This window comes from Procambarus clarkii, chromosome 33 (genome assembly GCF_040958095.1).
Source record: "Procambarus clarkii isolate CNS0578487 chromosome 33, FALCON_Pclarkii_2.0, whole genome shotgun sequence".
Taxonomy (NCBI): Eukaryota; Metazoa; Arthropoda; class Malacostraca; order Decapoda; family Cambaridae; genus Procambarus; species Procambarus clarkii.
This window is the reverse complement of record NC_091182.1, coordinates 23,080,670-23,093,732: the sequence shown is the minus strand read 5'-3', so window position 1 is coordinate 23,093,732 and position 13,063 is coordinate 23,080,670. Positions and strand designations below refer to the sequence as shown.

Here is a 13,063-nt window from a genome sequence, read left to right as displayed (position 1 = left end):
AGGTGTAGCCAGTCCATGATCCAAGAGGTACTGCACCTCAGCACGCATGACTTCCTTCTTGCTAGGGCTGATTCGGTAGAAGGGTTGACGAATCGGCCGGGTGTCAGGGAGCAGTTGGATGTCGTGCTGGGTAACATTACACTCTTGAGGATCATCTCTGAACAACTCTTGATGCTCTTTGAAGATCTTGACGAGAGGTGCACTATGATTGTCCTGAAAATAGTTGGGAAGATCAGTAAGGATTTCCGAATTAGAAAGCGCTGACTCCTTGTCAGTGCTTTCGGGAGGAGAAGCACGGAAGGTCTCACTGTGGATGTATGGCTCTTTAAAGGAAGAGTAGGTTATCATGACAGTGGGAGGAGTACCGTTATATAGCTTCAGGAGGTTGACGTGGCACAACTGGGTCTTCCGGCGCCTATCTGGAGTCTCTAGAACGTAGTTATGGTTGTTTCTGCACTCCTTGATGCGGCAGGGTCCTGAAAACCTGTTTTGTAAAGGAGAACCTGGGATAGGGAAATAAGCAAGTACGAAGTCTCCCGGCTTAAATTTCCTTGCTTTGCTGGTCTGGTCGTAATGAGTCTTCATCCTCTCCTGTGCTTTCAATAGATTATCTTGGGCAAAACTGTGGACCCTCTCTAGAATGTGTTGTAGGTTTTGAAGAAACTGGGGCACATTCTGATGCTCACTGAAGGTGGCATCACGTAGAGAGTCTTTGAAAGCCTTGAGAGGAGTACGGCACTTACGTCCGTAGAGCATCTCATAAGGAGATACTCCTAGGGACTCATTGGGAAGACTTCTAAAGATACACATTATAAGGTCAATTTGCAAATATATATATATATATATATATATATATATATATATATATATATATATATATATATATATATATATATATATATATGCAAACAAGCCTGAATGGTCCCCAGGACTATATACAACTGAAAACTCACACCCCAGAAGTGACTCGAACCCATACTCCCACAACTGGTATGTACAGGGACGCCTTAATCCGCTTGACCATCACGACCGGACATAAGGAAGTGATAGCCGAGGCTATATGAACCACTTCCCCGCCGGCACTCGGATGGTAATCTTGGGCATAGCATTTTATCAAATCACCTCATTCTTTGGGGCACACGTGAGGAACACAAATGCAAACAAGCCTGAATGGTCCCCAGGACTATATACAACTGAAAACTCACACCCCAGAAGTGACTCGAACCCATACTCCCACAACTGGTATGTACAGGGACGCCTTAATCCGCTTGACCATCACGACCGGACATAAGGAAGTGATAGCCGAGGCTATATGAACCACTTCCCCGCCGGCACTCGGATGGTAATCTTGGGCATAGCATTTTATCAAATCACCTCATTCTTTGGGGCACACGTGAGGAACACAAATGCAAACAAGCCTGAATGGTCCCCAGGACTATATACAACTGAAAACTCACACCCCAGAAGTGACTCGAACCCATACTCCCACAACTGGTATGTACAGGGACGCCTTAATCCGCTTGACCATCACGACCGGACATAAGGAAGTGATAGCCGAGGCTATATGAACCACTTCCCCGCCGGCACTCGGATGGTAATCTTGGGCATAGCATTTTATCAAATCACCTCATTCTTTGGGGCACACGTGAGGAACACAAATGCAAACAAGCCTGAATGGTCCCCAGGACTATATACAACTGAAAACTCACACCCCAGAAGTGACTCGAACCCATACTCCCACAACTGGTATGTACAGGGACGCCTTAATCCGCTTGACCATCACGACCGGACATAAGGAAGTGATAGCCGAGGCTATATGAACCACTTCCCCGCCGGCACTCGGATGGTAATCTTGGGCATAGCATTTTATCAAATCACCTCATTCTTTGGGGCACACGTGAGGAACACAAATGCAAACAAGCCTGAATGGTCCCCAGGACTATATACAACTGAAAACTCACACCCCAGAAGTGACTCGAACCCATACTCCCACAACTGGTATGTACAGGGACGCCTTAATCCGCTTGACCATCACGACCCTCATCACGAATGAGGTGATTTGATAAAATGCTATGCCCAAGATTACCATCCGAGTGCCGGCGGGGAAGTGGTTCATATAGCCTCGGCTATCACTTCCTTATGTCCGGTCGTGATGGTCAAGCGGATTAAGGCGTCCCTGTACATACCAGTTGTGGGAGTATGGGTTCGAGTCACTTCTGGGGTGTGAGTTTTCAGTTGTATATAGTCCTGGGGACCATTCAGGCTTGTTTGCATTTGTGTTCCTCACGTGTGCCCCAAAGAATGAGGTGATTTGATAAAATGCTATGCCCAAGATTACCATCCGAGTGCCGGCGGGGAAGTGGTTCATATAGCCTCGGCTATCACTTCCTTATGTCCGGTCGTGATGGTCAAGCGGATTAAGGCGTCCCTGTACATACCAGTTGTGGGAGTATGGGTTCGAGTCACTTCTGGGGTGTGAGTTTTCAGTTGTATATAGTCCTGGGGACCATTCAGGCTTGTTTGCATTTGTGTTCCTCACGTGTGCCCCAAAGAATGAGGTGATTTGATAAAATGCTATGCCCAAGATTACCATCCGAGTGCCGGCGGGGAAGTGGTTCATATAGCCTCGGCTATCACTTCCTTATGTCCGGTCGTGATGGTCAAGCGGATTAAGGCGTCCCTGTACATACCAGTTGTGGGAGTATGGGTTCGAGTCACTTCTGGGGTGTGAGTTTTCAGTTGTATATAGTCCTGGGGACCATTCAGGCTTGTTTGCATTTGTGTTCCTCACGTGTGCCCCAAAGAATGAGGTGATTTGATAAAATGCTATGCCCAAGATTACCATCCGAGTGCCGGCGGGGAAGTGGTTCATATAGCCTCGGCTATCACTTCCTTATGTCCGGTCGTGATGGTCAAGCGGATTAAGGCGTCCCTGTACATACCAGTTGTGGGAGTATGGGTTCGAGTCACTTCTGGGGTGTGAGTTTTCAGTTGTATATAGTCCTGGGGACCATTCAGGCTTGTTTGCATTTGTGTTCCTCACGTGTGCCCCAAAGAATGAGGTGATTTGATAAAATGCTATGCCCAAGATTACCATCCGAGTGCCGGCGGGGAAGTGGTTCATATAGCCTCGGCTATCACTTCCTTATGTCCGGTCGTGATGGTCAAGCGGATTAAGGCGTCCCTGTACATACCAGTTGTGGGAGTATGGGTTCGAGTCACTTCTGGGGTGTGAGTTTTCAGTTGTATATAGTCCTGGGGACCATTCAGGCTTGTTTGCATTTGTGTTCCTCACGTGTGCCCCAAAGAATGAGGTGATTTGATAAAATGCTATGCCCAAGATTACCATCCGAGTGCCGGCGGGGAAGTGGTTCATATAGCCTCGGCTATCACTTCCTTATGTCCGGTCGTGATGGTCAAGCGGATTAAGGCGTCCCTGTACATACCAGTTGTGGGAGTATGGGTTCGAGTCACTTCTGGGGTGTGAGTTTTCAGTTATATATATATATATATATATATATATATATATATATATATATATATATATGTATATATATATATGTATATATATATATATTTATTTATATATATATATATATATATATATATATATATATATATATATATATATATATATATATATATATATATATATATATATATATAGATATATAGTAGTATAAATGAGTCCAAGTAGGGGCCGTTTTGCTTTTTCCGAGGGCCCCTACTTGGCCTCATGTTTTTTCGTTGCCCCGGTGAGATTTTCACTCCCCGTCTGTGTCCGTTTTCTAAGTTGTGTCGAAGTCATTAACATTTATCCGACGGCCCCTACTTGGCCTCATGTTTTTTCGTTGCCCCGGTGAGATTTTCACTCCCCTTCTGAGTCCGTTTTCTAAGTTGTGTCGAAGTCATTGACATTTATCCGACGGCCCCTACTTGGCCTCATGTTTTTTCGTTACCCCACTTTGTGATTACCTTGTAGTCCATGAAATTTCGCTCAAGGGGATTAAAAGGTCCCTTGTAGTCATACGTGATTTTGGTTACCCCTGGGTTGTCCAAGCACAGGCATCGCTAATGGTCAATGACGTCATCAGCTAGCCAGTCACCCCGTCTTCATCTTCCCTGAATAAAACCGTTTTCTGTTATAGTGTATTTATTCCCATTTTCAATATTTATAGCAAAGGGGATTAAAATGCTGCCTTCTGTCAAGCCTAATGTGCAATGGCGTTAACGATTATAAGCTCGTTTTTCTCAATAAGGTATTACCATACTGTTCCCCATTGTGTAAGATCATTTTATAGCTAAGATTACATAATAATAACATAAGAAATGAGTTCAAACCCTGTTACAGAACCAGTATTTACCCAGGTCTTTTTCCTAAATCTATAACTTATTCCAATTTATGACCATTGTTTCATATTCTGTCTAGTGTTGATAATTTTAATAGTCTATTAATATTCTCCCTTTATCATGTCCATTCATTCACAGCTCTATCATGTCACATCTATTTCTTTGCCTTTCTAGAGAATGTAATTTAAGCTTTGTCAATCTTTCTTCAGAGATTGCTTATTGAGCATAGGGCAAAATAAAAATGAAAACTTACTATCTTCCATTTGTATGAAAACAGTCCCCTGCCAGGCGTGGTGACTTCAATGTGATTTCATTACTAATCCAATATTACTGTATAAACTAACAGTCCCCTGCCAGGCATGGTGACTTCAATGCAATTTCAGTAGTAATCCAATATTACTGCATAAACCCATAAATATATATATATGCGCATCTCACATTCGCTCAAAACATACCTCCCACACCTTACTGTAGCACATAACAGATCAAAAATACTCATTCAGTAAAAGCAAGGCCTTCTGCAAAGTACCTTCTTTTGTGACGTCATCATCCCTAATGGGTGCGAGGCGTCAACGGGCTAAATGCTGATCCCAGGAGGTTCACACATAAGTGTGAACTCTTAATCAGGCTTAATACCTCAACTGTACTCTGTGCTTCATCAGAGTTGATATTCAGCTACAATAGCTCGTATTTTCGCTCATTGCTCATATTTTCTAATATTCATAAACCCTATCAAACCATCCTAACCTAACCTAACCTAACTTATTATATATAACAAACAAATGCATTCTACAGACCAGGTATTGTTGTTTGGCGACATCGTGAAAAGCGACCTCAGGTATAGGGATAAGGTATTGCTGGCCATTAGCATATAGGTGTCAAGGTATTACAGTACCTGATTGGTCAACCATGTAAGACGTCACCAGACAACCAATGCGACCTTTGGCGTCCTACTGGCATGTGTATTTGATGTTATTAATCAAAAATGACTAGACTATCCATCCCCACCTAACCTAATCAGAGGTTTAAGAATATACATTTTAATCATCCACAACTATAACCATTCATTATACAGTGTTAAGTTCAAAATTAAAATAGATGCCCAAATGGCATACTGCAATTTAAGCAGAATCGTACGTCTGGCAGCAGAGCAGGTAAGCATATCTGGTGGTCATTCGCTATCAATGGGTCAGTTCAACTCCAACCCTCTTAGGCAGGACAGGAAGCCAGCAACGCTCCAGGACACTTCATCAAACTTCTGCATTATTTATAACGCCAATACGCAGTCATGGAAAATTGTCCTTTCTGCAATAACCCAAAGCAGGGGAAATTGCATTTGTGTCGTGTTAAGTGTGAAGTGTGCCATATTTCATATATGGCAAACTCGCGTCGTGTGTGTGTTATAACCTGTCCCCAGTGTGAAGATAAACCTCGCGGGCATTATGACAAGATCTGCGCCACCTGCTCCAAAGTATTTTGTGCCAACCGTAAGTATTATTATTATTTTTATTTTTGCCTGCATAATTTGCTCACCAGTGATAGACGTTTTTATTTGCATGTGTTATATAGATAGTTCATTTCCAATTAATATCCGTGGTGATTGATGTTGATAATCGAATAAATTATAATTATTTCCATTATTTATTTAAAAAATATATATTCTGCAGGATATAACCCCGAAGCGTGTCCATTTTGCATGTATTTGGCCGAGAAAGACAACCACATGCAATCTTCGAGCAGTTCTGATTCAGAGGTTTTAGAAGCTTCTCAGCCTGAAACTACTCATTATGAAAGTGAGACTCTTATTTGTTTACCATTATTTATGCCTGTTGTGGTATTCCAAGTATAACATTAACATTTGCCGTTAATAAGAACATTGATTTATAATTTTTTTTTTGTTTAGGTTCACCAGCTCAGCAAATAGTTGAGGAGGAGGAGGATTATCCTCATGGAGGGGGAAGATGTGTTGGAGAGCCTAGCACTAGTCAACCTCATACGCCGCCATTAGAAGATAGCAACAACAGCAGGAGCACTCCACATCGTATGTATTATCCTCAATAATTATTTTATTTCCATATCGTTTCATTATTTATATATAAACTATCCTACATTCAATTTATATTATTTATTGAAAAGCGATATTCTTGTTTCTTATAGATTCGCAACTGGAGGTCAGTGACGACTCCCTGCATTTGGTTTGGGAAGCAGATTCAGATATGGATGCCAGCCAGCCTATCGCTAATTCTCCGCCACCTCAGGAACAGCAGCAACAGCAGGTAGATGTTTTACTTCCTCCTCAACCCGAAGTGCTTGAAGTGATAAATAATTTCAATGGGGGGTACATACGCCATTCATATAGCATCCCAGATCATGCCCAAGGAGATCCTGCCCATTATTTGACTATATATCGTGATTATTTTATCCAGCAAATAGAATCCTTATTTGATGCCGTTCACCCCAATTTCCCTCCTGCCCTCTTGATATACCCTGATTTTACTTTTAATTTACAACGGCTTAATCAAGAAAATGAACCTGATTTTGAGGGAGAGTTACCTATAAGGGCTGAACAACGCACTGTATCTAGGCATGAGGCTAGTGTTGTCGTAGATCAATGGATTGCTGAATTGGATAATAAGCTAGAAGAGTTCTTTGCCGAGACAGAAGGTTCTAGTCTAGGTATACAGAGCATTTCTGGCTTTTATATCAATTCTATAGCAGTACAGCATCCCATCCGTCTAGGAGAATACGTACCTTATCCAGATAAATTGCGTGGCAAAAATTATGTTTTCAATCCTAAAGGGGAGCAAAATATATGTTTAATCCAATGTTTGGCAGCATATAAATGTCTTGCTCAGGGGATGACATTACACAACATTAGCAGGCGTTCCAAATCTGCCAGGTGGTGTCTTAGATTTGTCCGATGGCCTGAGGATATTGAAATTCCCATAACGTACGATAACATTAATAAAATTGAAAGCATAAATAAATTAAGTATATTTATCTATGTGCTCACCCGTGAAGATAATAGGTACTACATTAGCTTAGCTAGAAAAGGCAGGGAACATTCTACTCGTAAAGTACCTTTGCTCATGCTAGAGGATCAGCATCTTGTACTCATTAAAGATTTCAATCAGTATGTTCGCAACATGCGTAGTAATTCTAGCAGAATACCAAACAATCATATTTACTGTCATTCCTGTTTAATTCATTTGTCACCTGATGCTATGCGGGATCACGAAGAGTCATGTGAAGTTAAACAAACATTGAAATTTTACCCTGAAGGTCATAAAATCAAGTTCAAAAATTACGGTCGTGCCTATGGTCCCTCTCACACGGCATATTATGATTTCGAGTGCTTGTTGGACCCCTCCAATCCCCAAGGCATGATTGAGAAGCGTCACAAAGCCGTGGCATATGCTTTTATCATCATCAACAGGGAATTGGAGGTGGTAGAGAAATTGACGTATATGGGGGATGACCCTGTGAATCATTTCATAGATACTTTGGAGAAAGCATGGAAGAGAATTAAATCTGCCATGCCTAAATACAAAATATCTATGACACGTGAACATTGGCAGGCCTATAGACGTCAGACCACATGTGAAATGTGCTATAGGCCATTTAAATCAGCTATGGACAAGCACCGTCATCATGATCATGCTATTGAATTTAATAATTATTTTGCAGCCTATTGCCGTAGGTGTAACATGCTGTGTAGAAATTCTTATAAATATTTATATACATTCTCTCACAATGCTGCTTATGACCTCGGAGTAATTTTAAATGAATTGTCCAACCTCCCTAACCGTGAAATTGATATTGCCTCCAAAGATGGATTCAAGTTCATGAAAGTAGATATCGGTAAACTTCGGTTTATGGATAGTCTGGCTTTACTAAATGGCGGGCTGGAAAAACTAGCTAAAGAACATATCAAGGAAGGTAAACCCACCACTTACACCTCAGTTATGCTAGATGACGTCCCTGTAGCCGCCCACCATTTATTAAAGACAGGCAAACAGGTCTTCTGTTATGACTACATTTCATCTTTGGAGAAATTAAATGAACCGGCTCTTCCTCCTCCCGAAGCCTTTTTTAATAGTTTAAAACACGAGGCCGTAAGCGAGAGCGATTATCCACAGGCTAAAGAAGTCTTCAGATTAGCGGAATGCAAGACCATTGGGGATTATTTGAAGGTCTATTTGAAAGTAGATACTGGATTATTGTGTGATGTGTTCACTGTATGGCGCAAGACCATGCTTGAGCTGTACAAGTTAGACATTACACACTATGTCTCGTTATCTAGTTTTGCATGGGACGCTTTCTTGTTTAAGAGTCAAGTTGTCTTGGAGTCTATTTCTGATGCCCATTTGTACGATGTATTGCGTAGAAATCTAAAAGGCGGATTTACCTCTGTTGTGCGGCAACACACAAGTGTACAAAATGAGCATACGGGTGCTGATCCTTCTAGTACTGATAAATATATTCTGTATTTAGATTTTAATGGCTTATACGCCACCTGTATGACAGAACTGCTTCCTCAAGGCGGGATCCGTAAATTATCTGCTGCCGAATGCAATGATTGGCTCCAACAGGGATTGGAAAATATTGCTTGTGATGGGGATAAGGGGTATTGGGTCATGTGTGACTCCAAGCATGTCGCACCTGAGGTGGCTCGATATACCGATGACTTGCCATTAACCCTGTCGCATGCTAATATTTCTACTGATCTTTTATCCGATTATAGCAAACATATTTTAAATACCGAAGATCGTAAACTCCCCAAGAAAAACAATAAATTAATTGCCTCACATCTCCCTCAAAAAGATTACTTGGTGAGTTTAGATTTGCTTCAGATGCTGATGAAATTGGGATTGGAAGTGGCTAAGGTAAATGCAGTTTATGAATTCCAACAGAGCAAGTACCTTAAGGAATTTGTCGAAACAAATGCTCGTGAACGTGCAAATACACCTTGCGCCATTAAGGGTAAAGCTTTCAAGCTGGTTTCAAATGCAATTTACGGCAAGAGTTTGACAAATGTGAGTAAATATGGCGATCAGCATTATTTAGTTACATCACGAGACAAATTCCAAAAGCATGCACGCAATCCGTTCTTCAAACGGAGCATTTTGTTGTTATTGAAGACAGAGTCATTTGCACAGTTAAGAAACAATCACTTAAAGTCAATACACCAACCTATCTGGGGTTCCAGATCTTGCAAATAGCTAAGAGGATCCTATATGATTTTTGGTACAATACCGTCAAAGCTCATTATGGAGACAAAGCTAGATTGCTGTATACGGATACAGATTCGTATTTGATTGAATTAAGCTGTCCAAATGCTTTTGAGGAATTAAATAAACTGCCTTTATCTCAGCATATGGATTTCAGTAATTTCCCTCCTGAAAATCCCTATTTCGATGACTCTCGCAAAGGTCAACTAGGTTTGTTGAAATCGGAAGTTGGAGCCAAAATTATCAAGGAACTCATTGCATTGAAGCCTAAAATGTACTCAATTCTCACTCAAGATCAGGTTCAGATCTGTCGTTGTAAAGGAATTCCCACTTATCATCAGTCTAAACTCACTCATGCAGCTTTCCAAAGTGCTTTAGAGTTAAATATTGGGCAGAGGTTCCAATCCAGATCTATTAGGAATGTTAAAGGTCGTATGTGTACCTGTCTCACTACAAAACGTGGATTGTCCGCCTTTGACGATAAACGTTATGTACTGAGTCCTACACAGTCTTTGGCGTATGGTCACCCCGATATACCTCGAGCAGAAATTAATGAAGAAGAGGAGGAGGAGGAGGATGTACCTGCACCTGCTGCTGCTGCACGTCCTGCAAGACGTGGAGTCCATCCCATATTCAATATGTGGGGAAAACGCGATGCACTGGTGAACAAGACGTATCCTCACAATTAGTGACTGAAGAAATTGGTGATAGAAAATTTGCAACCTCCCCTAACCTGTCATTGATGTTTGAAAATTGCTGCCTCCCCTAACCTGTCATTGATGTTTGAAAATTGCTGCCTCCCCTAACCTGTCATTGATATTTGAAAAATTGCTACCTCCCCTAACCTGACATTGATGTTTGAAAAAATTGCGGGGCCCCTGACTCATTACTGATGTTCTGAAAATGCAGTCTCCCTTAACCTATGTTGAAAATGTTCTGTTGTATATCTATGTTGAAAATGTTCTGTTGTACATAAAAAAAATAAAAATTGTGAAATGTACACTTTGGTGTTTTTATAAAACAGTGCCCCCCTAACCTATGTTTTGAAAAATGTTCTATGCAAAAAAAAATAAAAATATGAAATGTATGCTTTGATGTTTCTATGAAAACCTCCCATGTTTAAATATAATAACCTTATCATACTTATGTCAGTACAAACCCAACACGAGTCATGGATAGTTCACCTATCACTGAAGAACAACTCGATATTTTCAATGAACCTAGCAGAATAATCATTGCAGGATTTTCCAATGGCGGAAAATCTCATTTGTGCACTAAACTCGTACAAAAATACCATCTGAAATTCTCCAGTATTATTATATGCGGCGGCAGTTACAGAGCATTGCTAGACGATCCAGTAATTAACAAGAAAATAATAGCTCATTCTAAAATTATTGACCCTTTAGATGTACGTACAGATGATTCGCCTATTTTAATTATTATCGATGACTTGTTCATCGAATCTGCCAATTCCAAAATTGTGTCTGATATCTTCACTAAAGGCAGACATCTTGCTATTTCGTGCATATTCATTACCCAAAATATATTTTTCTCTGGGAAATATGCTAGAAGTATCAGCTTAAACGCCTCCCATTTCATATTAGTGAAATCTAGAGATTTAGCTCAAATTGAGACTTTAGGGCGGCAGTTATTTGGAAAACAAGATTCTAAAAAGCTTTTGGATATCTACAAGAAAGCCATCAGTAAACCTTATGGATATTTATTGGTGGATTTAGGAGTGAAAACCCCTGAACGCATCACCTTCCGTAGCAATATTGTTGGTGAGCTTCCATACGAAATTGTTTACCAATGGTGAACGTACTAAACAACAAGGGGAGGTTAGTGGGGTTGGGTGTATAGGATGTGTCCCCCACAACAACAACAACAACCACAAGGGGAGGTTAGGGGGGTTGGGCGTATAGGATGTGTTCCCCACAACAACAACAACCACCACAAGGGGAGGTTAGGGGGGTTGGTATATCGGATGTATAAAACAGCTAAAACCATACAATTCGATATCACTTTATTAGAAGATGGAGCACGTACTAGATAAAATTTATTATAACCCCGCATCCACAGGAGGGTTAGGGGGGGTCAATAGGTTGTATAAAGCAGCTAAAACCCTAAAGCCAGATATTACGCTATCAGATGTGAAAGAATACTTGAAATCGTCTAAAGCCTACACTTTGCACACATTAAAACCTCGCAAATTTCAACGAAGAAAGGTACTGAGTCCTAAACCCCGTATATATTTTGCTTGTGATTTAGCAGAAATGGGATTAATAGCTAAACACAATGATGATATTAAATACATTCTCGTCTGTGTCGATATTTTTTCACGGTATGCGCAAGTAGCACCTCTGATACGCAAAGATGGACAGACTGTGAGTAAAGCTCTGAAAAACATATTGGAATCCTCATATTTCCAAGGAATATGTAAAATTAATACAGATCGAAGAGGTGAATTTTTTAATTCTCATATGCAACGAATGCTTGCAGCTAAAAATATTAAACTGTATAGCGTATTTTCTCAAGAAACAAAAGCCGCTATCGCCGAACGCTTTATACGTACCATGAAAACTAAGATTTATAAATATATGACTGCGCACAATACCTCGAGATATCTGCCCATATTGCCTGATATCATAAAGGCCTATAACACAGCACCCCACCGAGGGTTAGGTGGTCGGACTCCAGTTGACGTTCATGCTTTATCTCGTCCACAAGATATAAAGAAACAGTTCAATCTCATGTATAAAAGTAAGGACAAACCTAAAGCAGGTCTTAGTTCTCTACTAGCTGTGGGAGACACAGTTCGCATTACTCTCTCCACCAGAATTTCGACATTCAAGAAAGGTTTTGCTAGACAAAACACGGAAGAAATTTTCAGAATTATTCGTATAGATAAAAGCCAGCCTATCCCATTATATTTTTTACAAGATTTGAATAACAAGCCCATTGACGGGGGGTTTTATAAGGAAGAATTAACCCTTACCCATTTACCAGCTGCATATAATATTGAGAAGGTGCTACGCAAACGTACATTACCCAATAATAAATTACAGTATAAAGTAAGGTACGAAGGCTACGATTCTTCATTTGATCAGTGGATTGATGCTGATGATTTGTTGAAGATATGAAGAAGCCATTAGTATACAAGTACAGAGAGTTAGTGACCTTGCTGAGCAAACTTAATTCCTCAGCCAGGAAAAAATTGATTGCTCAGTTTAAAAAAACACATATTCATTGCTTGTCAGAAATTTTAAAAAATTTTCTGAAAAATAGGCTTCCGGTTAAAAAGAAAGTTATAGTCAAATTGAAGAAATACAGAGACACCTTGCATTCGCTGGCTTGCAAGAAACCCTCAATTTCAAACAAAAAGCGTATTTTATTGACTCGTAAAGGAGGCAGTATCCTCGGTATATTATTACCCATAGCTGCTAGTTTAATTTCCAGGCTATTTAATAAATAAAAAATGAAAG

The 13,063-nt window shown here is 40.5% G+C and overlaps 2 protein-coding genes across 2 annotated transcripts; both read left to right on the top strand.

The window, feature by feature from the left end:
- Nucleotides 1-6,566: 6,566 nt before the first annotated feature.
- LOC138370750 (uncharacterized) lies at nt 6,567-10,270 on the top strand. The gene is made up of 2 exons (XM_069335348.1): nt 6,567-9,386; nt 9,560-10,270. The coding sequence occupies exons 1-2, from the start codon at nt 6,567-6,569 to the stop codon at nt 10,268-10,270; spliced, it is 3,531 nt and encodes a 1,176-aa protein (XP_069191449.1).
- A 1,884-nt stretch (nt 10,271-12,154) lies between these two features.
- On the top strand, nt 12,155-12,721 carry LOC138370749 (uncharacterized). Its single transcript, XM_069335347.1, has one exon. It carries the CDS (start codon nt 12,155-12,157, stop codon nt 12,719-12,721), a length of 567 nt encoding a protein of 188 aa, XP_069191448.1.
- The last annotated feature ends 342 nt before the right edge of the window (nt 12,722-13,063 follow it).